At 46.3% G+C, this 27,441-nt stretch overlaps 1 protein-coding gene across 1 annotated transcript in view; it reads left to right on the top strand.

The window, feature by feature from the left end:
- The window catches only part of rad17 (RAD17 checkpoint clamp loader component), a 96,753-nt gene extending 74,200 nt beyond the window's left edge, over positions 1-22,553 (top strand). Inside the window, exons 15-17 of the mRNA XM_041998643.1 lie at positions 19,050-19,170; positions 19,552-19,609; positions 22,239-22,553. Coding sequence (XP_041854577.1) covers positions 19,050-19,170; positions 19,552-19,609; positions 22,239-22,413 — 354 coding nt within the window. The 3' untranslated portion in view covers positions 22,414-22,553. The remainder of the gene's footprint in view (positions 1-19,049; positions 19,171-19,551; positions 19,610-22,238) is intronic.
- Positions 22,554-27,441: the final 4,888 nt, after the last annotated feature.

Below are 27,441 nucleotides of genomic sequence, written 5' to 3'. Positions count from 1 at the left end.
ATACAAAGTATGGCGGGGCCCTATTGTTTCTGCTATGTTTATTATTCTCGTTCTCCTAAGCGCTTTGACCCCAAATTTGACCCCCTAAACAACCATGAAAAGTTGTGAAACTTGGCACAGACGTCACGTCCGGCGTAACTCGGATATTATAAGGTCCGCATACACTTCAATGCAAAATTGGCTCAACAGCGCCACCTAGAGTCACCAAAAATCACCACATGAATGGGGCCCCGGAAGTCTACTTCAACGTAGGAAGACGAAACTCGGCACACACGTGCACCACCCCGAGTTGACCAAAAAACTCAAAGTAACACCTGTCGCCATGGCAACAGGGTGCCCGCCATCTTGGCGTGTGCGGCCATTTTTTTGCCATTTTTTGCACTTTACACACATCGTATTTGAACGAACTAGTCTGAGGGGATTCGTGCGATTGACTCCAAACTTGGTGGGAAGCTTCCTGACAAGTTGGGGACCAAAAATTGTTCAAATCTTTCTAATAGCAGGAAACGTGTTACCGTGGCAACCGACGGAAAATGACCTTCTCGCCATGAAACACGGTTTGCTCATATCTCCATAGAAATACGTGGGATCTGCACCAAACTTGATAGGATTCATACTTGTGACACCCCAAGTCCAGCAAAGAAGTCAATAGAACACCTGTTGCCATGGCAACGGGGTGCCCGCCATCTTGGATTTCACTGCCATTTTAACGAACTTGTCTGAGGGGATTCGTGCGACTGACTTCAAACTTGGTGGGAAGCTTCCTGACAAGTTGGGGACCAAACGCTCCTCAAATCTTTCTAATAGGAAAAAGCGTGTAACCGTGGCAACTGACGAAAAATGCCCTCGCCATGAAACACGGTTTGCTTATATCTCCATAGGAATACGTGGGATCTGCACCAAACTTGCCAGGATTCATACTTCTGACAACCCAAGTCCAGCATTGATGTCAATCGAACACCTGTTGCCATAGCAACAGGGTGCCCGCCATCTTGGATTTCACTGCCATTTGAACAAACTAGTCTGAGGGGATTCGTGCGACTGACTCCAAACTTGGTGTGAAGCTTCCTGGCAAGTTGGGGACCAAACGCTCCTCAAATCTTTCTAATACAAAAAAACATTACAGCACCTGTTGTCATGGCGACATCGGGTGGCGGGGTCCAGGCAGCTCGGACCCGATGGATGCCGCTTGCGGCTTTAATTATTATTCTCCTTCTAAGAACTTTGAGCCCAAAAATGACCCCCTTAACAACCATGAAAAGTTGTGAAACTTGGCACACACCTCAAGCCCGGCGAAAATCGGATATTATAAGGTCCGCATACTATTCAATGCAAAATTGGCTCTGCAGCGCCACCTAGAGTCACCAAAAATCACCACATGAATGGGGCCCCGGAAGTCTACTTCAACGTAGGAAGACAAAACTCGGCACACACGTGTACCGCCCCGTGTCGACCAAAAAACTCAATGTAACACCTGTCGCCATGGCAACGGGGCGCCCGCCATCTTGGCGTGTACGGTCATTTTTTTGCCATTTTTTGCACTTTACACACATCGTATTTGAACGAACTAGTCTGAGGGGATTCGTGCGACTGACTCCAAACTTGGTGGGAAGCTTCCTGACAAGTTGGGGACCAAACGCTCCTCAAATCTTTCTAATAGGAAAAACCGTGATACCGTGGCAACCGATGGAAAAACCCTTCTCGCCATGAAACACGGTTTGCTCACATCTCCACAGGAATACATGGGAACTGCACCAAACTTGACAGGATTCATACTCGGTGGGTCCTTAACGCGTTACACCACCTGTTGTCATGGCGACATCGGGTGGCGGGGTCCAGGCCGCTCGGACCCGATGGATGCCGCTTGCGGCTTTAATTAGGGTCCGAGCCATACGAAGTATGGCAAGGCCCTATTGTTCCTGAAATGTTTATTAGGGTCCGAGCCATACAAAGTATGGCAAGGCCCTATTGTTCCTGAAATGTTTAGTCTTCTCCTTCTAAGCATTTCGACGCCAAATTTGACCCCCTAAACACCCATGAAAAGTTGTGAAACTTGGCACACACCTCAAGTCCCGCGTAACTCGGATATCATAAGGTATTATTACTATTCAATCCAAAATTGGCTCAACAGCGCCACCTAGAGTCACCAAAAATCACCACATGAATGGGGCCCCGGAAGTCTACTTCAACGTAGGAAGACAAAACTCGGCACACACGTGTACCGCCCCGTGTTGACCAACAAACTCAATGTAACACCTGTCGCCATGGCAACGGGGCGCCCGCCATCTTGGCGTGTGCGGCCATTTTTTCGCCATTTTTTTGCACTTTACACACATCGTATTTGAACGAACTAGTCTGAGGGGATTCGTGCGACTGACTCCAAACTTGGTGGGAAGCTTCCTGACAAGTTGGGGACCAAAAATTGTTCAAATCTTTCTAATAGCAGAAAGCATGTTACCGTGGCAACCGACGGAAAATGACCTTCTCGCCATGAAACACGGTTTGCTCATATCTCCATGTAAATACATGGGATCTGCACCAAACTTGACAGTATTCATACTGGTGACACCCCAAGTGCAGCAAAGAAGTCAATCGAACAGCTGTTGCCATGACAACGGCGTGCCCGCCATCTTGGATTTCACTGCCATTTGAACGAACTAGTCTGAGGAGATTCGTGCGACTGACTCCAAACTTGGTGGGAACCTTCCTGACAAGTTGGGGAACAAACGCTATTCAAATCTTTCTAATAGGAAAAAGCCTGTAACCGTGGCAACAGACCGAAAAAGCCTCCTCGCCATGAAACACGGTTGGCTCATATCTCCATAGAAATACACGGGATCTTCACCAAACTTGACAGGATTCATACTTGTGACACCCCAAGTCCAGCAAAGATGTCAATCGAACACCTGTTGCCATGCCAACGGGGTGGCCACCATCTTGGATTTCATTGCCATTTGAACGAACTAGTCTGAGGGGATTCGTGCGACTGACTCCAATCTTGCTGGGAAGCTTCCTGACAAGTTGGGGACCAAACGCTCCTCAAATCTTTCTAATAGGAGAAAGCGTGTAACCGTGGCAACCTTGGCAAAAAGCCTTCTCGCCATGAAACACGGTTTGCTTATATCTCCATAGGAAAACATTGGAACTGTACCAAACTTGACAGGATTCATACTTGTTGGGTCCCTAACGCATTACAACACCTGTTGTCATGGCAACATAGCATGTTAGCTAGCAAATTAGCATGCTAGGAAAAAATGCTAACTAAGTATATCAACATTTCAGATTTTCAGTTGGGTGTTTTACCATGTTAACTATGATGTTACCAGGTTACCTACCATGCTAGGAAAAGGTTTAGGACACGGGTGGCGGGGTCCAGGCCGCTCGGACCCGATGGATGCCGCTTGCGGCTTTAATTAGGGTCCGAGCCATACAAAGTATGGCAAGGCCCTATTGTAGTTGAAATGTTTATTATTATTCTCCTTCTAAGAACTTTGAGCCCAAAAATGACCCCCTTAACAACCATGAAAAGTTGTGAAACTTGGCACACACCTCAAGCCCGGCGAAAATCGGATATTATAAGGTCCGCATACTATTCAATGCAAAATTGGCTCTGCAGCGCCACCTAGAGTCACCAAAAATCACCACATGAATGGGGCCCCGGAAGTCTACTTCAACGTAGGAAGACGAAACTCGGCACACACGTGTACCGCCCCGTGTCGACCAAAAAACTCAATGTAACACCTGTCGCCATGGCAACGGGGCGCCCGCCATCTTGGCGTGTACGGTCATTTTTTTGCCATTTTTTGCACTTTACACACATCGTATTTGAACGAACTAGTCTGAGGGGATTCGTGCGACTGACTCCAAACTTTGTGGGAAGCTTCCTGACAAGTTGGGGACCAAACGCTCCTCAAATCTTTCTAATAGGAAAAACCCTGATACCGTGGCAACCGATGGAAAAACCCTTCTCGCCATGAAACACGGTTTGCTCACATCTCCACAGGAATACATGGGAACTGCACCAAACTTGACAGGATTCATACTCGGTGGGTCCTTAACGCGTTACACCACCTGTTGTCATGGCGACATCGGGTGGCGGGGTCCAGGCCGCTCGGACCCGATGGATGCCGCTTGCGGCTTTAATTAGGGTCCGAGCCATACGAAGTATGGCAAGGCCCTATTGTTCCTGAAATGTTTATTAGGGTCCGAGCCATACAAAGTATGGCAAGGCCCTATTGTTCCTGAAATGTTTAGTCTTCTCCTTCTAAGCATTTCGACGCCAAATTTGACCCCCTAAACACCCATGAAAAGTTGTGAAACTTGGCACACACCTCAAGTCCCGCGTAACTCGGATATCATAAGGTCCGCATACTATTCAATCCAAAATTGGCTCAACAGCGCCACCTAGAGTCACCAAAAATCACCACATGAATGGGGCCCCGGAAGTCTACTTCAACGTAGGAAGACAAAACTCGGCACACACGTGTACCGCCCCGTGTTGACCAAAAAACTAAATGTAACACCTGTCGCCATGGCAACGGGGCGCCCGCCATCTTGGCGTGTGCGGCCATTTTTTTCGCCATTTTTTGCACTTTACACACATCGTATTTGAACGAACTAGTCTGAGGGGATTCGTGCGACTGACTCCAAACTTGGTGGGAAGCTTCCTGACAAGTTGGGGACCAAAAATTGTTCAAATCTTTCTAATAGCAGAAAGCATGTTACCGTGGCAACCGACGGAAAATGACCTTCTCGCCATGAAACACGGTTTGCTCATATCTCCATGTAAATACATGGGATCTGCACCAAACTTGACAGTATTCATACTGGTGACACCCCAAGTGCAGCAAAGAAGTCAATCGAACAGCTGTTGCCATGACAACGGCGTGCCCGCCATCTTGGATTTCACTGCCATTTGAACGAACTAGTCTGAGGAGATTCGTGCGACTGACTCCAAACTTGGTGGGAACCTTCCTGACAAGTTGGGGAACAAACGCTATTCAAATCTTTCTAATAGGAAAAAGCCTGTAACCGTGGCAACAGACCGAAAAAGCCTCCTCGCCATGAAACACGGTTGGCTCATATCTCCATAGAAATACACGGGATCTTCACCAAACTTCACAGCATTCATACGTGTCCCACCCCAAGTGCAGCAAAGAAGTCAATCGAACACCTGTTGCCATGGCAACGGTGTACCCGCCATCTGGGATTTCACTGCCATTTGAACGAACTAGTCTGAGGGGATTCGGGCGACCGACTCCAAACTTGGTGGGAACGTTCATGACAAGTTGGGGACCAAACGCTATTCAAATCTTTCTAATAGGAGAAAGCGTGTAACCGTGGCAACCGACGGAAAAAGCCTTCTCGCCATGAACACGGTTTGCTCATATTTCCACAGAAATAGATGGGATCTGCACCAAACTTGACAGGATTCATACTTGTTGGGTCCCTAACGCATTACAACACCTGTTGTCATGGCAACATAGCATGTTAGCTAGCAGAATTAGCATGCAAGCAAAAAATGCTAACTAAGTATATCAACATTTCAGATTTTCAGCTGGGTGTTTTACCATGTTAAATATGATGTGACCAGGTTACCTACCATGCTAGGAAAAGGTGTATGAGACGGGTGGCGGGGTCCAGGCCGCTCGGACCCGATGGATGCCGCTTGCGGCTTTAATTAGGGTCCGAGCCATACAAAGTATGGCAAGGCCCTATTGTTTCTGCTATGTTTATTATTCTTCTCCTCCTTCTAAGCATTTCGAGGCCAAATTTGACCCCCTAAACACCCATGAAAAGTTGTGAAACTTGGCACACACATCAAGCCCGGTGAAAAATTTTATATTCTAAAGTCCGCATTGATTTCAATGCAAAATTGGCTCAACAGCGCCACCTACGGACACAAAAATTCCCCAAATGAATGGGGTCCCGAACGTCTACTTCAACATAGGAAGACGAAACTTGGCACACACGTGTAACATGCTGAGCCGACCAAAAAATTCAATAGAACACCTGTTGCCATGGCAACGGGGCGCCCGCCATCTTGGCGTGTGCGGCCATTTTTTTGCCATTTTTTGCACTTTACACACATCGTATTTGAACGAACTAGTCTGAGGGGATTCGTGCGACTGACTCCAAACTTGGTGGGAAGCTTCCTGAGAAGTTGGGGACCAAAAATTGTTCAAATCTTTCTAATAGCAGAAAGCATGTTACCGTGGCAACCGACGGAAAATGACCCTCTCGCCATGAAACACGGTTTGCTCATATCTCCATGTAAATACATGGGATCTGCACCAAACTTCACAGTATTCATACTGGTGACACCCCAAGTGCAGCAAAGAAGTCAATCGAACAGCTGTTGCCATGACAACGGCGTGCCCGCCATCTTGGATTTCACTGCCATTTGAACGAACTAGTCTGAGGAGATTCGTGCGACTGACTCCACACTTAGTGGGAAGCTTCCTGACAAGTTGGGGAACAAACGCTATTCAAATCTTTCTAATAGGAAAGAGCCTGTAACCGTGGCAACAGACCGAAAAAGCCTTCTCGCCATGAAACACGGATTGCTTATATCTCCACAGGAATAAATGGGAACGGCACCAAACTAGACAGTATTCACACACGTTGGGTCCTTAACGCATTACACCACCTGTTGTCAGGGAGACATCGGGTGGCGGGGTCCAGGCAGCTCGGACCCGATGGATGCCGCTTGCGGCTTTAATTATTCTTCTCCTCCTTCTAAGCATTTCGAGGCCAAATTTGACCCCCTAAACACCCATGAAAAGTTGTGAAAATTGGCACACACATCAAGCCTGGTGAAAAATTTTATATTCTAAAGTCCGCATTGACTTCAATGCAAAATTGGCTCAACAGCGCCACCTAGAGTCACCAAAAATCACCACATGAATGGGGCCCAGGAAGTCTACTTCAACGTAGGAAGACGAAACTCGGCACACACGTGTACCACCCCGTGTTGACCAAAAAACTCAATGTAACACCTGTCGCCATGGCAACGGGGTGCCCGCCATCTTGGCGTGTGCGGCCATTTTTTTGCCATTTTTTCCACTTTACACACATCGTATTTGAACGAACTAGTCTGAGGGGATTCGTGCGACTGACTCCAAACTTGGTGGGAAGCTTCCTGACAAGTTGGGCACCAAACGCTATTCAAATCTTTCTAATAGCAGAAAGCGTGTTACCGTGGCAACCGACGGAAAATGACCTTCTCGCCATGAAACACGGTTTGCTCATATCTCCTTAGAAATACGTGGGATCTGCACCAAACTTGACAGTATTCATACGTGTCACACCCCAAGTCCAGCAAAGAAGTCAATCGAACACCTGTTGCCATGACAACGGCGTGCCCGCCATCTTGGATGTCACTGACATTTGAACGAACTAGTCTGAGGAGATTCGTGCGACCGACTCCAAACTTGGTGAGAACCTTCCTGACAAGTTGGGGAACAAACGCTATTCAAATCTTTCTAATAGCAGAAAGCGTGTTACCGTGGCAACCGACGGAAAAAGCCTTCTCGCCATGAAACACGGTTTGCTCATATCTCCAGAGGAATACATGGGAACTGCACCAAAGTTCACAGTATTCATACTTGTTGGGTCCCTAATGCATTACACCACCTGTTGTCATGGCAACATAGCATGTTAGCTAGCAAATTAGTATGCTAGCAAAAAATGCTAACTAGGATATCAACATTTCTGATTTTAAGCTGGGTGTTTTGCCTTGTTAACTATGATGTTACCAGGTTACCTACCATGCTAGGAAAAGGTGTATGAGACGGGTGGCGGGGTCCAGGCCGCTCGGACCCGATGGATGCCGCTTGCGGCTTTAATTAGGGTCCGAGCCATACGAAGTATGGCAAGGCCCTATTGTTATTGCTATGTTTATTATTATTCTCCTTCTCCTAAGCATTTCGACGCCAAATTTCACCCCCTAAACACCCATGAAAAGTTGTGAAACTTGGCACACACCTCAAGCCCGGCGAAAATCGGATATTATAAGGTCCGCATACTATTCAATGCAAAATTGGCTCAACAGCGCCACCTACAGTCACCAAAAATCACCACATGAATTGGGCCCTGGAAGTCTACTTATATGTAGGAACACGAAACTCGGCACACACGTGTACCACCCCGAGTCGACTAAAAAACTCAATCAAACACCTGTTGTCATGGCAACGGGGCGCCTGCCATCTTGGTGTGTGCGGCCATTTTTTCGCCATTTTTTGCACTTTACACACATCGTATTTGAACGAACTAGTCTGAGGGGATTCGTGCGATTGACTCCAAACTTGGTGGGAAGCTTCCTGACAAGTTGGGGACCAAACGCTCCTCAAATCTCTCTAATAGCAGAAAGCGTGTTACCGTGGCAACCGACCGAAAAACGCCTTCTCGCCATGAAACACGGTTTGCTCATATCTCCACAGAAATACATGGGATCTCCACCAAACTTGACAGTAATCATACGTTTCACACCCCAAGTCCAGCAAAGAAGTCAATCGAACACCTGTTGCCATGGCAACGGGGTGGCCGCCATCTTGGGTTTCATTGCCATTTGAACGAACTAGTCTGAGGGGATTCGTGCGACCGACTCCAAACTTGGTGGGGACCTTCCTGACAAGTTGGGGACCAAACGCTCCTCAAATCTTTCTAATAGGAAAAAGCCTGTAACCGTGGCAACCGACGGAAAAGCCTTCTCGCCATGAAACACGGTTTGCTCATATCTCCATAGCAATACTTGGGATCTACACCAAAGTTCACAGTATTCATACCTGTCACACCCCAAGTCCAGCACAGAAGTCAATCGAACACCTGTTGCCATGGCAACGGGGTGGCCGCCATCTTGGATTTCATTGCCATTTGAACAAACTAGTCTGAGGGGATTCGTGCGACTGACTCCAAACTTGCTGGGAAGCTTCCTGACAAGTTGGGGACCAAACACTCCTCAAATCTTTCTAATAGGAGAAAGCGTGTAACCGTGGCAACCTTGGCAAAAAGCCTTCTCGCCATGAAACACGGTTTGCTTATATCTCCATAGGAAAACATTGGAACTGTACCAAACTTGACAGGATTCATACTTGTTGGGTCCCTAACGCATTACAACACCTGTTGTCATGGCAACATAGCATGTTAGGTAGCAAATTAGCATGCTAGGAAAAAATGCTAACTAAGTATATCAACATTTCAGATTTTCAGCTGGGTGTTTTACCATGTTAACTATGATGTTACCAGGTTACATACCATGCTAGGAAAAGGTTTAGGACACGGGTGGCGGGGTCCAGGCCGCTCGGACCCGATGGATGCCGCTTGCGGCTTTAATTAGGGTCCGAGCCATACGAAGTATGGCAAGGCCCTATTGTTCCTGAAATGTTTATTATTAGGGTCCGAGCCATACGAAGTATGGCAAGGCCCTATTGTTCCTGAAATGTTTATTATTAGGGTCCGAGCCATACAAAGTATGGCAAGGCCCTATTGTTCCTGAAATGTTTATTATTGTTCTCCTTCTCCTTCTAAGCATTTTCAGCCTAAATATCACCCCCTAAACACCCATGAAAAGTTGTGAAATTTGGCACACACATCAAGCCCGGTGAAAAATTTCATATTCTAAGGTCCGCATTGACTTCAATGCAAAATCGGCTCAACAGCGCCACCTAGACTCACCAAAAATCACCACATGAATGGGGTCCCGAACGTCTACTTCGACGTAGGAACACGAAACTCGGCACACACGTGTAACACCCTGAGTCGACCAAAAAACTCAATAGAACATCTGTTGCCATGGCAACAGGGTGCCCGCCATCTTGGCGTGTACGGCCATTTTTTTGCCAGTTTTTGCACTTTACACACATCGTATTTGAACGAACTAGTCTGAGGGGATTCGTGCGATTCACTCCAAACTTGGTGGGAAGCTTCCTGACAAGTTGGGGACCAAACGCTCCTCAAATCTTTCTAATAGCAGAAAGCGTGTTACCGTGGCAACCGACGGAAAAACACCTTCTCGCCATGAAACACGGTTTGCTCATATCTCCATAGAAATACGTGGGATCTGCACCAAACTTGACAGTATTCATACGTGTGACACCCCAAGTCCAGCAAAGAAGTCAATCAAACACCTGTTGCCATGGCAACGGGGTGCCCGCCATCTTGGATTTCACTCCCATTTTAACGAACTAGTCTGAGGGGATTCGTGCGACTGACTCCAAACTTGGTGGGAAGCTTCCTGACAAGTTGGGGACCAAACGCTCCTCAAATCTTTCTAATAGCAGGAAGCGTGTAACCGTGGCAACTGATGGAAAATGACCTCGCCATGAAACACGGTTTGCTTATATCTCCATAGGAATACGTGGGATCTGCACCAAACTTGACAGGATTCATACTTGTGACACCCCAAGTCCAGCATTGATGTCAATTGAACACCTGTTGCCATGGCAACGGGGTGGCCGCCATCTTGGGTTTCACTGCCATTTGAACGAACTAGTCTGGGGGGGATCGTCCGACTGACTCCAAACTTGGTGGGGTCCTTCCTGACAAGTTGGGGACCAAACGCTCCTCAAATCTCTCTAATAGGAAAAAGCGTGTTACTGTGGCTAACGACGGAAAACGCCTTCTCGCCATGAAACACGGTTTGCTTATATCTCCACAGGAATAAATGGGAACTGCACCAAACTTGACAGGATTCATACTTGTTGGGTCCTCAACGCGTTACACCACCTGTTGTCATGGCGACATCGGGTGGCGGCGTCCAGGCAGCTCGGACCCGATGGATGCCACTTGCGGCTTTAATTAGGGTCCGAGCCATACAAAGTATGGCAAGGCCCTATTGTTTCTGCTATGTTTATTATTCTCCTTCTCCTCCTCCTCCTAAGCATTTCGACGCCAAATTTGACCCCCTAAACACCCATGAAAAGTTGTGAAACTTGGCACACACGTCAAGCCCGGCGAAAATCGGATAATATAAGGTCCGCATACTATTCAATGCAAAATTGGCTCAACAGCGCCACCTAGAGTCACCAAAAATCACCACATGAATGGGGCCCAGGAAGTCTACTTCAACGTAGGAAGACGAAACTCGGCACACACGTGTACCACCCCGTGTTGACCAAAAACCTCAATGTAACACCTGTCGCCATGGCAACGGGGCGCCCGCCATCTTGGCGTGTGTGGCCATTTTTTCGCCATTTTTTTGCACTTTAGACACATCGTATTTGAACGAACTAGTCTGAGGGGATTCGTGCGATTGACTCCAAACTTGGTGGGAAGCTTCCTGACAAGTTGGGGACCAAACGCTCCTCAAATCTCTCTAATAGCAGAAAGCGTGTTACCGTGGCAACCGACCGAAAAACGCCTTCTCGCCATGAAACACGGTTTGCTTATATCTCCATAGAAATAGATGGGATCTCCACCAAACTTGACAGTATTCATACGTGTCACACCCCAAGTCCAGCAAAGAAGTCAATCGAACACCTGTTGTCATGGCAACGGGGTGGCCGCCATCTTGGATTTCATTGCCATTTGAACGAACTAGTCTGAGGGGATTCGTGCGACCGACTCCAAACTTGGTGGGGACCTTCCTGACAAGTTGGGGACCAAACGCTCCTCAAATCTTTCTAATAGGAAAAAGCCTGTAACCGTGGCAACCGACGGAAAAGCCTTCTCGCCATGAAACACGGTTTGCTCATATCTCCATAGCAATACTTGGGAACTGCACCAAACTTGACAGTATTCATACTTGTTGGGTCCCTAACGCATTACAACACCTGTTGTCATGGCAACATAGCATGTTAGCTAGAAAATTAGCATGCTAGGAAAAAATGCTAACTAAGTATATCAACATTTCAGATTTGCAGCTGGGTGTTTTACCATGTTAACTATGATGTTACCAGGTTACCTACCATGCTAGGAAAAGGCTTAGGACACGGGTGGCGGGGTCCAGGCCGCTCGGACCCGATGGATGCCGCTTGCGGCTTTAATTATTCTTCTCCTTCTTCTAAGCGCTTCGACCCCAAATATGACCCCCTAAACACTCATGAAAAGTTGTGAAACTTGGCACACATGTCAAGCCCGGCGAAAATCGCAATATTCTAAGGTCAGCATACACTTCAATGCAAAAGTGGCTCAACAGCGCCACCTAGAAGTAAAAAAAATACGCCATAGAATGGGGTCCGGGTACGTCTACTTCGACGTAGGAAGACGAAACTCGGCACACACGTCTAACACCCCGAGTCCAGCAAAAAAGTCAATCGAACACCTGTTGCCATGGCAACGGCGTGCCCGCCATCTTGCCGTGTGCGGCCATTTTTTTGCCATTTTTTGCACTTTACACACATCGTATTTGAACGAACTAGTCTGAGGGGATTCGTGCGATTGACTCCAAACTTGGTGGGAAGCTTCCTGACAAGTTGGGGACCAAACGCTCCTCAAATCTTTCTAATAGCAGAAAGCGTGTTACCGTGGCAACCCACGCAAAATGACCTTCTCGCCATGACACACGGTTTGCTCATATCTCCACAGAAATAGATGGGATCTGCACCAAAGTTCACAGTATTCATACGTGTCACACCCCAAGTCCAGCAAACAAGTCAATCGAACACCTGTTGCCATGGCAACAGGGAGGCCGCCATCTTGGATTTCATTTCCATTTGAACGAACTAGTCTGAGGGGATTTGTGCGACTGACTCCAAACTCGGTGGGGACCTTCCTGACAAGTTGGGGACCAAATGCTCCTCAGATCTCTCTAATAGGAAAAAGCGTGTTACCGTGGCAACCCACGGAAAAAGCCTTCTCGCCATGAAACACGGTTTGCTCATATCTCCATAGAAATACATGGGATCTGCACCAAAGTTGACAGGATTCATACCTGTGACACCCCAAGTCCAGCAAAAAAGTCAATCGAACACCTGTTGCCATGGCAACGGGATGGCCGCCATCTTGGATTTCATTGACATTTCAACAAACTAGTCTGAGGGGATTCGTGCCACTGACTCCAAACTTGGTGGGAAGCTTCCTGACAAGTTGGGGACCAAACGCTCCTCAAATCTTTCTAATAGGAAAAACAGTGTTACCGTGGCAACTGACGGAAAAAAGCCTTCTCGCCATGAAACACGGTTGCTCATATCTCCATAGGAATACATCGGAACTGCACCAAACTTCACAGGATTCATACTTGTTGGGTCCTTAACGCGTTACACCACCTGTTGTCATGGCAACATCGGGTGGCGGGGTCCAGGCCGCTCGGACCCGATGGATGCCGCTTGCGGCTTTAATTATTATTATACTTCTAAGCACTTCGAGGCCAAATTTGACCCCCTTAACACCCATGAAAAGTTGTGAAACTTGGCACACAGGTCAAGCCCGGCGAAAATTGCAATATTCTTAGGTCCTCATACACTTCAATGCAAAATTGGCTCAACAGCGCCACCTAGAGTCACCAAAAATCACCACATGAATGGGGCCCAGGAAGTCTACTTCAACGTAGGAAGACGAAACTCGGCATACACGTGTACCACCCCGAGTCAAGCAAAAAAGTCAATGAAACAGCTGTTGCCATGGCAATAGGGCACCCGCCATCTTGGCGTGTGCGGCCATTTGTTTGCCATTTTTTGCACTTCACACACATCGTATTGGAACGAACTAGTCTGAGGGGATTTGTGCGATTCACTACAAACTTGGTGGGAAGCTTCCTGACAAGTTGGGGACCAAACGCTCCTCAAATCTTTGTAATAGGAAAAAGCGTGTAACCGTGGCAACCGACGGAAAAAATGCCTTCTCGCCATGAAACACGGTTTGCTTATATCTCCATAAGAATACGTGGGATCTGCAACAAACTTGACAGTATTCATACGTGTGAGACCCCAAGTCCAGCAAAGAAGTCAATAGAACATCTGTTGCCATAGCAACAGGGTGCCCGCCATCTTGGTTTTCACTGCCATTTGAACAAACTAGTCTGAGGGGATTCGTGCGACTGACTCCAAACTTGCTGGGAAGCTTCCTGACAAGTTGGGGACCAAACACTCCTCAAATCTTTCTAATAGGAGAAAGCGTGTAACCGTGGCAACCTTGGCAAAAAGCCTTCTCGCCATGAAACACGGTTTGCTTATATCTCCATAGGAAAACATTGGAACTGTACCAAACTTGAAAGGATTCATACTTGTTGGGTCCCTAACGCATTACAACACCTGTTGTCATGGCAACATAGCATGTTAGGTAGCAAATTAGCATGCTAGGAAAAAATGCTAACTAAGTATATCAACATTTCAGATTTTCAGCTGGGTGTTTTACCATGTTAACTATGATGTTACCAGGTTACATACCATGCTAGGAAAAGGTTTAGGACACGGGTGGCGGGGTCCAGGCCGCTCGGACCCGATGGATGCCGCTTGCGGCTTTAATTAGGGTCCGAGCCATACGAAGTATGGCAAGGCCCTATTGTTCCTGAAATGTTTATTATTATTATTATACTTCTAAGCACTTCGAGGCCAAATTTGACCCCCTTAACACCCATGAAAAGTTGTGAAACTTGGCACACAGGTCAAGCCCGGCGAAAATTGCAATATTCTTAGGTCCTCATACACTTCAATGCAAAATTGGCTCAACAGCGCCACCTAGAGTCACCAAAAATCACCACATGAATGGGGCCCAGGAAGTCTACTTCAACGTAGGAAGACGAAACTCGGCATACACGTGTACCACCCCGAGTCAAGCAAAAAAGTCAATGAAACAGCTGTTGCCATGGCAATAGGGCACCCGCCATCTTGGCGTGTGCGGCCATTTGTTTGCCATTTTTTGCACTTCACACACATCGTATTGGAACGAACTAGTCTGAGGGGATTTGTGCGATTCACTACAAACTTGGTGGGAAGCTTCCTGACAAGTTGGGGACCAAACGCTCCTCAAATCTTTGTAATAGGAAAAAGCGTGTAACCGTGGCAACCGACGGAAAAATGCCTTCTCGCCATGAAACACGGTTTGCTTATATCTCCATAAGAATACGTGGGATCTGCAACAAACTTGACAGTATTCATACGTGTGAGACCCCAAGTCCAGCAAAGAAGTCAATAGAACATCTGTTGCCATAGCAACAGGGTGCCCGCCATCTTGGTTTTCACTGCCATTTCAACGAACTAGTCTGAGGGGATTCGTGCGACTGACTCCAAACTTGGTGGGAAGCTTCCTGACAAGTTGGGGACCAAACGCTCCTCAAATCTTTCTAATAGGAAAAAGCGTGTAACCGTGGCAACCGACGGAAATATGCCCTCGCCATGAAACACGGTTTGCTCATATCTCCATGGAAATACATCGGATCTGCACCAAACCTGACAGGATTCATACATGTTGGGTCCTTAACGCATTACAGCACCTGTTGTCATGGCGACATCGGGTGGCGGGGTCCAGGCAGCTCGGACCCGATGGATGCCGCTTGTTATTCTTCTCCTTCTTCTAAGCGCTTCGACCCCAAATATGACCCCCTAAACACTCATGAAAAGTTGTGAAACTTGGCACACATGTCAAGCCCGGCGAAAATCGCAATATTCTAAGGTCCGCATACACTTCAATGCAAAAGTGGCTCAACAGCGCCACCTAGAAGTAAAAAAAATACGCCATAGAATGGGGTCCGGGTACGTCTACTTCGACGTAGGAAGACGAAACTCGGCACACACGTCTAACACCCCGAGTCGAGCAAAAAAGTCAATCGAACACCTGTTGCCATGGCAACGGCGTGCCCGCCATCTTGCCGTGTGCGGCCATTTTTTTGCCATTTTTTGCACTTTACACACATCGTATTTGAACGAACTAGTCTGAGGGGATTCGTGCGATTGACTCCAAACTTGGTGGGAAGCTTCCTGACAAGTTGGGGACCAAACGCTCCTCAAATCTTTCTAATAGCAGAAAGCGTGTTACCGTGGCAACCCACGCAAAATGACCTTCTCGCCATGACACACGGTTTGCTCATATCTCCACAGAAATAGATGGGATCTGCACCAAAGTTCACAGTATTCATACGTGTCACACCCCAAGTCCAGCAAACAAGTCAATCGAACACCTGTTGCCATGGCAACAGGGAGGCCGCCATCTTGGATTTCATTTCCATTTGAACGAACTAGTCTGAGGGGATTTGTGCGACTGACTCCAAACTCGGTGGGGACCTTCCTGACAAGTTGGGGACCAAACGCTCCTCAGATCTCTCTAATAGGAAAAAGCGTGTTACCGTGGCAACCCACGGAAAAAGCCTTCTCGCCATGAAACACGGTTTGCTCATATCTCCATAGAAATACATGGGATCTGCACCAAAGTTGACAGGATTCATACCTGTGACACCCCAAGTCCAGCAAAAAAGTCAATCGAACACCTGTTGCCATGGCAACGGGATGGCCGCCATCTTGGATTTCATTGACATTTTAACAAACTAGTCTGAGGGGATTCGTGCCACTAACTCCAAACTTGGTGGGAAGCTTCCTGACAAGTTGGGGACCAAACGCTCCTCAAATCTTTCTAATAGGAAAAACAGTGTTACCGTGGCAACTGACGGAAAAAAGCCTTCTCGCCATGAAACACGGTTGCTCATATCTCCATAGGAATACATCGGAACTGCACCAAACTTCACAGGATTCATACTTGTTGGGTCCTTAACGCGTTACACCACCTGTTGTCATGGCAACATCGGGTGGCGGGGTCCAGGCCGCTCGGACCCGATGGATGCCGCTTGCGGCTTTAATTATTCTTCTCCTCCTTCTAAGCATTTCGACCCCAAATTTGACCCCCTAAACACCCATGAAAAGTTGTGAAACTTGGCACACACATCAAGCCCGGTGAAAAATTTTATATTCTAAAGTCCGCATTGACTTCAATGCAAAATTGGCTCAACAGCGCCACCTACAGACACCAAAATTCCCCAAATGAATGGGGTCCCAGAAGTCTACTTCAACGTAGGAAGACGAAACTCGGCACACACGTGTAACACCCCGAGTAGAGCAGAAAAGTCAATCTAACATCTGTTGCCATGGCAACGGCGTGCCCGCCATCTTGCCGTGTGCGGCCATTTTTTTGCCATTTTTTGCACTTTACACACATCGTATTTGAACGAACTAGTCTGAGGGGATTCGTGCGATTGACTCCAAACTTGGTGGGAAGCTTCCTGACAAGTTGGGGACCAAACGCTCCTCAAATCTTTCTAATAGCAGAAAGCGTGTTACCGTGGCAACCCACGCAAAATGACCTTCTCGCCATGACACACGGTTTGCTCATATCTCCACAGAAATAGATGGGATCTGCACCAAAGTTCACAGTATTCATACGTGTCACACCCCAAGTCCAGCAAACAAGTCAATCGAACACCTGTTGCCATGGCAACAGGGAGGCCGCCATCTTGGATTTCATTTCCATTTGAACGAACTAGTCTGAGGGGATTTGTGCGACTGACTCCAAACTCGGTGGGGACCTTCCTGACAAGTTGGGGACCAAACGCTCCTCAGATCTCTCTAATAGGAAAAAGCGTGTTACCGTGGCAACCCACGGAAAAAGCCTTCTCGCCATGAAACACGGTTTGCTCATATCTCCATAGAAATACATGGGATCTGCACCAAAGTTGACAGGATTCATACCTGTGACACCCCAAGTCCAGCAAAAAAGTCAATCGAACACCTGTTGCCATGGCAACGGGATGGCCGCCATCTTGGATTTCATTGACATTTTAACAAACTAGTCTGAGGGGATTCGTGCCACTAACTCCAAACTTGGTGGGAAGCTTCCTGACAAGTTGGGGACCAAACGCTCCTCAAATCTTTCTAATAGGAAAAACAGTGTTACCGTGGCAACTGACGGAAAAAAGCCTTCTCGCCATGAAACACGGTTGCTCATATCTCCATAGGAATACATCGGAACTGCACCAAACTTCACAGGATTCATACTTGTTGGGTCCTTAACGCGTTACACCACCTGTTGTCATGGCAACATCGGGTGGCGGGGTCCAGGCCGCTCGGACCCGATGGATGCCGCTTGCGGCTTTAATTATTCTTCTCCTCCTTCTAAGCATTTCGACCCCAAATTTGACCCCCTAAACACCCATGAAAAGTTGTGAAACTTGGCACACACATCAAGCCCGGTGAAAAATTTTATATTCTAAAGTCCGCATTGACTTCAATGCAAAATTGGCTCAACAGCGCCACCTACAGACACCAAAATTCCCCAAATGAATGGGGTCCCAGAAGTCTACTTCAACGTAGGAAGACGAAACTCGGCACACACGTGTAACACCCCGAGTAGAGCAGAAAAGTCAATCTAACATCTGTTGCCATGGCAACGGGGCGCCCGCCATCTTGGTGTGTGCGGCCATTTTTTTGCCATTTTTTGCACTTTACACACATCGTATTTGAACGAACTAGTCTGAGGGGATTCGTGCGACTGACTCCAAACTTCGTGGGAAGCTTCCTGACAAGTTGGGGACCAAACGCTCCTCAAAACTTTGTAATAGCAGAAAGCGTGTTACCGTGGCAACCCACGGAAAAACGCCGTCTCGCCATGAAACACGGTTTGCTCATATCTCCATGCAAATAGGTGGGATCTGCACCAAACTTAACAGTATTCATACATGTCACACCCCAAGTCCAGCAAAGAAGTCAATTGAACACCTGTTGCCATGGCAACGGGGTGGCCGCCATCTTGGATTTCACTGCCATTTGAACCAACTAGTCTGAGGGGATTCGTGCGACTGACTCCAAACTCGGTGGGAAGCTTCCTGACAAGTTGGGGACCAAACGCTCCTCAAATCTTTCTAATAGGAAAAACCGTGTGACCGTGGCAACCGATGGAAAAACGCCTTCTCGCCATGAAACACGGTTGCTCATATCTCCACAGGAATACATGGGAACTGCACCAAACTTGACAGGATTCATACACGTTTGGTCCTTGACTCATTACACCACCTGTTGTCATCGCGACATCGGGTGGCGGGGTCCAGGCAGCTCGGACCCGATGGATGCCGCTTGCGGCTTTAATTCATGTTGTAACTTGTAAATGTGAGCTTAGTGTTTTCCTTCCAGGTCAGAGAGAACTGCTCGGCTGCTCAGGTTCTGTTCAGGAGGTTGTGTTTGACAGCAGTCGGTCTGCAGACCCAGATGCTGCCATACCTGAACAAAGTCAGCCACACTGACCACAACCAAGGTAACACACACATATTTACACATTTATTAACCCCTAACCCATTTAACGTATCAGTAATGTATTTCTCCACATCAGGTCACATTCTATCAGAAGCAGAACTGTAACAGAACCTTTCTGTTCAGCAGCCAATCAGAATGTCCACATTTTCAGGGAAAATAACGCAGATAATAAATTTATGAAGCTAGTCATAGCTAGTCATCAAATATCTGTCAGTGCTGCATTTTTCATTTGAATCAGTGTTCCTTTGTTTTTGGTCTCATTTATGTCCTAAACTTTATAGTAATTTAGACCAAAGCTGATTGGCTGTTTGGACATCACATGATCATCTTCTGACTGAAGTTCTGGATGAATGTTGACGCTTTCCTACCTTCTGTCTCCAAGCTCAGATCAGTTTCATCCAGGAAGTGGGTCAGATGTCCCTGAGGAGATACCCTGACAGGTACAGGACATCTTCATTTTCTTCACCATCTTCTTCTGTGGTGTCCCTTCTTCCAGAGAAAGGGGATTTAGCTCTGTTGAAGAACTGGAGACCTGTGTCACTCCTATACATGGATTATAAGTTGTTGTCCAAAGCCTGGCAATGACTGAAGGGGTGTCTGGAAGGTTTAATCCATATGGACCAATCATACTATGTACCGGGTTGAAGCATTATGGACAATATTGTTCTTGTCAGGGATGTATTGGTTATTGGTTATGTGTCAGATTAACAATTTTTATTCTAGAATGATTTTACTGGATCAAGAGAAAGTCTGATAGTGCGGACCATAATTACTTTCTGTTATGCGTAGGTTTGGGTTTGGTGATGCATTTATGTCTTTGGTGAAATTCTTGTACAGTGGAGCACAGTGTTTGCTGAAGCTGTGGGCAGTCTTAGCAAAACCAGTCCCAGTAAGCAGATGAATACATTAAGGTTGTCCTAATTTAGGGCAACTGTATAGTTACTCAATGAACCCTCATTTTGTAAATTGCATGACAGGAGGGGGGGATTCATCTACCTGGAGTGGGAGAAAATCCTTCCTTGGTGGTCATTGTCTATGCTGATGACTTTGTTCTTAAGACAGCAGGTTGATATAGAAGTTCTGATAAGCTGTTTGAAAGTTTACATGGAAGCATCATCAGCAGAAGTCAACTGGGAAAAATGTGAAGCTTTTCAGGCACAGGGGGGGCGGCACCTCCTATTTTGCCTGGGAAATTAACTTGGGGGAGGAAGTTCTGGGATTATGGCTTAATACTGGAGCGTTTCAGAAGCAAAACTGAGACAGTGATGGAGAAATTCAAGGCAAGGTTGTCTAAATGGAAATGGCTGCTATCCCAACTGTCCTAGAGGATGTGTCCTTATTGCCAACAACCTGGTAAAATCGATGCTTTGGCATAAATGTATGGTTCTCTTTTCTCTTAAAGACTTAATTGAGAGGATGCTTTACATGATCTTGGACTTTTTTTGGAGTTGAAAGTACTGGGTTCTCTTATCCTCTTGGTACTCCTGGGTACGCCTGTCCTCTTCTTACCAGTTGCAGAGGGGGGCCAAGGCCTTTTTGACATCATGGCCAGGATGATGGCTTTTAGCCTGCTGACTGTTCAGAAGTTTCTTTACCATCATGGAGTAAAATGGCTGGAAACAGTAAGGCCTCTTCAGGAAAAGGCTAAAAGCTTGGGAACATCATTTTCTACTGGAGAAGGATGAAGCAGATTTAACTGGACTTTCAGGTTTTTATACTTCTGTCCTTTAAACTTGGCGTATTCTGAGGGTTGCCCTATTATCAGCCTCTATAAGATCGGCCTTGAAGGAGGCAGGCTGCGTTAAGCTGGGCCACCAGACCCCACCAGAAGAGATTTTGGGACAGGGGGTGAACCTGAGACCCAGGCTGCTGTTCAGGGTGTCCAGCAGCTCATGTAGCAGGTTAAATGTTCTGAGCTGTCGTAGGAAGTACAACCTCTGCTGGACCTTAATTACTGACAGTGTCTATGTGAGGAGTCTACTTCAGAGTTTGTGGTTTCCAGAAACCTGTAGGAGTCCGGAGTAGGCACTGTGTTGTTGAGGATGGTGAGTGGGGCAGGTGTCAGGGAATTTCTCCTGAACTCAACTGTCATCTCCATAGTATTGAGTCTGAAAACTGGTAATCCATTGGCAAGTGGAGGGTGGGTACTGTGAGCTTCCAGTGGAGGATTTCAGGGATGACGGTGTAGAACCAGCACTGCTGCTGGTTTTGTAGTTATGTAATGTGATTATGTGATGAGGTGGGTCAGTAAAGTTACGCTCAGTTACAGTTACAGCTCTGCCGGTGAAAGACGCCTAGTGCTCCCACCACAATGTGGCGCAAAATCAGTAGCTAGACTCTTCTCTTTTTTTCCCGGTGGTGGAATGAGCTACCAAACTCCGTCCGATCCGCATAGTCCTTATCCACTTTTAAGAGCAAGCTAAAGACTCAGTTGTTTAAGGAGCATTTCCACACTTAGCTTAACTAAATGAGTTAGAAAGATTTGTCCAGCTCTTTGGCTCAACCAAGTACTGAAGAAGCTGCGTGCACTTATGCCCAAAATGATATTGTGTGATGAAATCATGCTCTTATGACCAAGTTGATATTATGTGATGAAATCATGCTCTTATGACCAAGTTGATATTGTGTGATGAAATCGTGATCTTGTATTTAAATAAAATGACTTAAAAAAATGTAGATGCACTGCACTAGCACTACATGACAGCACCTGGGTCCAACTGGACTCCAGCAGTCTGACTATCACTTAATTATGACGTCCAATCTTGTTTGAATTCATGCTTGTGTTGTTCTTACTCTCAAATGTAAGTCGCTTTGGATAAAAGCGTCTGCTAAATGACTGTAGAATAGAATAGAATAGTAAAGGACCCTTTTTAGATGGAAGTGTGTGGTACAAAAACAATGTGGTACCAATGTAACAAACATCTCACTGTGAATGTAGATAAAATTTACAGAAAAACACACTTCCTTCCTAACTTTCATGGCTAGGAAACCATCGGGCAGAATGCTGACAGGGAATGCAGCTCACAGCTACATGGAGTTAATTTATGGCTGAACTGTCTCTGATCTCAGGATGAAACTGGAAACTCTGACAGACAAAGACACAGGCCAGCTGGAGGAGGAAAAGGAGGAAGGAGGGCCAGGCAGGACCGCGGATGGTCGATTGCACTGTCTGCTTCAACCTCTTACAAACCAAGTTGTCTTCAAGGATGATGATCTGATTATTGAAGAATATACGAGTGATTGATCCTAACAGCCTTCGCGAAACTGTGACCATTTTTTTAATTATTGTTTGTGACAGGAAGAGATTTGAAATGAGGGGAATAAATTATTTCTTGAGATGTGAAATGTTGGATTTATGTCAAAAAATAAACTCTTTACTCTTAATATTGTTTAGATTTATTTGTTGAAACATTTAATTCTCTTTGACTGATCCCAGAAATCAACAATTCTGTAATTAAATTTTATCCATTTTAGCTTTTTCCATAAATCACTAATTCACAACAGTCCTCTCAAGTCACATACAGACATGATCAGTTTAAGCTGATTCATTGAGATCCAGCTACAACACATTGGTGTTAGTCCAGTTATAATAACCTTGTTCATAGAAACCATAAAAATATTTATCTAGCCATAGAAAGCCTCCATCAGAACCAGAACCAGGAAGGAAAACCATCATGTCTTTTATCCAAATCTACCTATTATTGGATAAGCTGGTGTTAATATATCAGCCACTTGTTGAGCCTGTAGAACAGCGCTGGCTGGAGCTGGATATGAAACTAAATTAGTAGAGACACATCTCCATCTTCTGGACAAAAGCAAGAAGTACAACAGAAGCTTCCATTTAAGATGACTTACAAATTAACTGAAATTACATATATAAACACTTGAGCCATATTTCAAATCCTATATTCCTTTGCACTTTATGTAATTATATATACATGTAATATACACACACACACAATTATGTTCATGTTAAGTTTATTTTGGCTGCGCGAGTCTGAGGTGATGGATGGAGGAAGCAGTTTCCTGACTGATGATTTTATTATTCAAAGAAAAGGTGTATGACCTGCATTGAAGGCTGCTGATTGTGCTGCTCAGTACAACATGCTCAAGTGGAAGCTTCAGAGATGAACAAGTTTAGGGTCAGGGGTTAGGATTAGGATTAGGGGGTAAGGGGGTAATCACCACTTTAGGATCAGACAAAACGGGAATAACTCGAAAACGGAAGTAGATAGAGCTGATCTGACGGGTCGGCGGGGAGGGTTTAGGGGGCTGCCGGTCCATCCGCTGAAGGAATGGGGGGGCTAGCTCTCACGGTTTCCGAGATATACTCGATTTTCTGAAAAAAGGATCGGACGAAATCGAGATTCAGTCCGCACCGTGGGTCCAAGCGGGACGGGACCTGTACCGTTGGACTCGGGGCGGGCGGGCGCTTCTTCTGACACCCCATATGTGGGGTGTGGCCAAGGGGTCATTTAGAAAAATTGGCAAAAAGATTGCACGGGCATTAGGGGGTGGGCTGGTATGTGGTGGGCCGGGCTGGGGGTGGGGCCGCGAGTTGATAGACACCCCACAGGGGGGGTGGAGCCAACTTTTGTACCCGAAAATGGGCGTGGCGCCGGGGGCGGTGCTTAATCGAAAGGGGGCGGGGCGTGAGTTATACCGCGGTGGGCGGGGCCAGGCGGGAGCGGCCTACAGGTAAGTGAGAGTCACCCAATTCAAAGTGGAAGTGGCCAAAGTCAATGTGGGAGTGGCCTGTAAGTGAGTGGGAGTGGCCAAATACCAAGTGGGAGTGGCCTAAACGTAGGTGGGAGTTGCCAATAAGTAAGTGGGAGTGGTTAGGATTTGTGCAAAGTGCCTGGGCAGGATTTATAATGAAGTGTGAGTGGCCTACAAGAAGTGGGAGTGACCAATGTTGAAGTAGGAGTGGCTTATAAGTAAGTGGGAGTGGCCAAAATTGAAGTGGGAGTGGCCTATAGGTATGTGGCAGTGTCCCATAAGTGCGAGTGGCCTAAAAGTAAGTGGGAGTGGCCCATAAGTAAGTGGGAGTGGCCAAAATGGAAGTGGGAGTGGTCTAAAAGTACGTGGGAGTGGCCAAATACCAAGTGGGAGTGGCCCATAAGTTGGTGGGAGTGGCCAAATGGACGACGGAACGGCCACCTCTGCTCCTGGGACCATGTGTGACAAAGTTATAGCCCGTGTCCACGACCTGGAACCGGGTTAGGGTGAGGGAACTGATTCCTCCTCCTAAAAGAGAAGGGAGGTGCACGGTCCATCCACCCCGAGGACTCCCCGTATCCGCGGTCCCAATCAGGTTGGCGGTTGCGCTGGCGCTTCCTGCCATGATGTCCAACCGTCCATCCGTCATCCATATTTATTGTTTATTTTATTTTGTGTGTGAAATGAAAAATGTAAATGAAATGTAGATAAGGGAGAAATGAAAGAGGTTTCCAAACTGGGAAACTGAAAATGTGTTTTAATGAACTTAGGTAAGGCTTCCAGAAGGGAAACCAAATGGAAACAGAAAAAATGTATTTATTAAGGTTTTTTTTCTTTTTTTGAAAAAAAACAACTTAAAGAGGGTTTCCAAATGGGAAACAATGCACAAAAAAGAAAAAAATCAAACCAAAGGTGCTTTCCAAAAGTAGAAAGTTTTTAGTCTTTGTTTAAATTTATACTGTATCTAAGTATTTTCAATGTTTTTTGACTTTTTTGTGTTTTTTTTGTTTGTTCTACTTTTTTTGAGTGTTTTTATAACTTTTTTTTAAAGGAAATAAACAAAATTCAGCAAGATGTGCCCACTGTTGCAACGTTTCGACCTAACAAGGTCTTCTTCAGGCCTGTGAAGCACATGAAACAAGAACAAATGCCGAAAAAGAATTAGTGGCTGGCTGCTGGAACCACAGAGAGAGATGTTGTCTCCTCGGAGGTCACAGCTGAAATGAGCTCTGTCCTCGGTGCCGTCCCTTATATAGACTGGCCCCTCCCCTTGTTCCTTCGAAGTGGTTCTATCCACATATGCCATACTGTGTGTTTGGGCCAAAATGAAATTGGGGGGGTTGTTTAGGGATTGGCGTCTTTTCTGGATGACCCCCCCTGAATCAGCAAAATAACCGAAACAGTTTGGATAGGGAGCCAAAGGCAATGCACGGGCCACCGCCTGTCACTCTGGGTCTCAACCTCCTATGGAGTCCATCCCATAGAGGAGAGGAAGAAAGGAAAGAAAATGTTGGAGCCAGTGAAGGGAGCAAAGGGCGACTGGATTTTGGCTTCCTGTTTTGGAGAGTCTTTGCAGTTGCGGACATTCAGGTCTTTTGCACAATAATTTAAGCTGAAGTTGGGATTACTGGATTTTGGTTCCCTGTTTAGGAGAGCTTTTTACAGTTGCGGGCACTTTGGTGATTTGTACTATAATTAAAGCTGAAGCTGGGTACATATCCTGTTTGATGGGCGAAAATTTAGGAGACATCATCAGTAGTGGACCCTGGGATCACGGGGTGTTTCGGCCATTATCACTAGACACCCTCACCCAAGGGAGGCCCCGCCGAGGTTGATCAAGCCCCGGAGTGTGTCCCATGACCAATTAGGTTTTGCTGTTTTGCCTCATTTGAGAAGGACCCAGGTGGTTTTGTTCAGGGTTTTGTTCAGGGTTAGGGTTAGGGTGAGGGAACTGATTCCTCCTAAAAGAGAAGGGAGGTGCACGGTCCATCCACCCCGAGGACTCCCCGTATCCGCGGTCCCAATCAGGTTGGCGGTTGCGCTGGCGCTTCCTGCCATGGTGTACAACCGTCCACCCGTCATCCATGTTTTTAAATTTTTTTAATGTGTGTGGAATGGAAATTAATTATATAAATGAAATGTAAATAGGAGAAATGAAAGAGGTTTCCAAACAGGGAAACTCAGATTTAAACCAAAAAAAATGTTTCTATAAAGGGGTTTTTTTATTTGAAAAAACCAACTTAAAGAGGGTTTCCTAATGGGAAACAATGCACAAAAACAAAAAAGAACGTAAAACCAAAAGTGCTTTCTAAAAGTAGAAAGTTTTTATTGTGTTTTTAAATATTTTTTAAACGCAATTTAAGCGTTTTAAATGTTAGACTTTTTTTTGTGGTTTTTATTTTTTATATTATTTTTTTGAGTGTTTTAATAATTTTTTGTTCAAGAAATAAAGAAAATTCAGAAAGATGTGCCCACTGTCGCAACGTTTCGACCTAACAAGGTCTTCTTCAGGCCTGTGAAGCACACCAAAAAGAAAAGAAAATACTGGCTGGCTGCTGGAACCACAGAGAGATGTTGTCTCCTCGGAGGTCACAGCTGAAATGAGCTCCGTCCTCTGTGCCGTCCCTTATATAGACTGGCCCCTCCCCTTGTTCCTTCGAAGTGGTTCTATCCACATATGCCACACTATGTATTTGGGCCAAAATGAAATTGGGGGGGTGTTTAGGGTTAGGTATTAATCCCCAAGAGGTTAGGGTAAGGGTAAGAAACCAGGTCAGGGTTAGGAACCCCAGATTTAATGTGTTTTTTGTATGTTCCTTGAAAATGTATCCCTCCCAGACCCATGCCCTACTATGAGTTAGGGTTAGGGCTAGGGTTAGGGTTAGGGGTTAGGGAAAGAGGAAAGAGCTCCCACCACCAAGAAGGTGGTAGGAGTAGTGCACTGTCCTCGAAACTGGCTCTGAGCCTAGGGAGGGGCCAGTCACCACCAAGCACGCCCTGAGCCATGATTGGCCTTCCAACATTGGCTCACTGTCCCAAACTTGGGCTCTATGGCCTATGAAAATTGGGCTCTCACGTCCCTACAAAGTGACCCCAATTCCGAATGAATTTTTGTTTTTATATACCCATTTTGGTTTAACACTCTTGCCCTATTGTTGCAACGTTTCGGATTCTATTTGTCCTTCATCAGGCAAAGGCAGAGTGTGTATTTCCATTTTAGTTTTTCAGTTATTTTCCATTTTTCCTTGTGTTCATTTACATTTTTGTACTGTTTTTTCTTTTCTCTCCATGTTCTTTCTTTGAAGTTTTCCTTGTGTTCTTTCTGTTTCAGTTCTGTTCCTGTCCTTTGTTTTTCTGTTTCAGTTCTGTTCTTGTCCTTTGTTTTTCTGTTTCAGTTCTGTTCTTGTCCTTTGTTTTTCTGTTTGTTTTTCCTTTTGTGATTATAATTTAGGTCCCTTGGGGTTAGGTTTAGGGAAAAAATCCCGGGCTGGGGTTAGATTTAGCCTTATCATGGACTTTTCACACGGCGGGATCATGCCCAGCAATGACCAAC

The sequence above is a fragment of the Melanotaenia boesemani genome, chromosome 11 (assembly GCF_017639745.1).
Source record: "Melanotaenia boesemani isolate fMelBoe1 chromosome 11, fMelBoe1.pri, whole genome shotgun sequence".
NCBI lineage: Eukaryota > Metazoa > Chordata > Actinopteri > Atheriniformes > Melanotaeniidae > Melanotaenia > Melanotaenia boesemani.
This window is presented reverse-complemented; position numbering and strand designations above follow the sequence as displayed.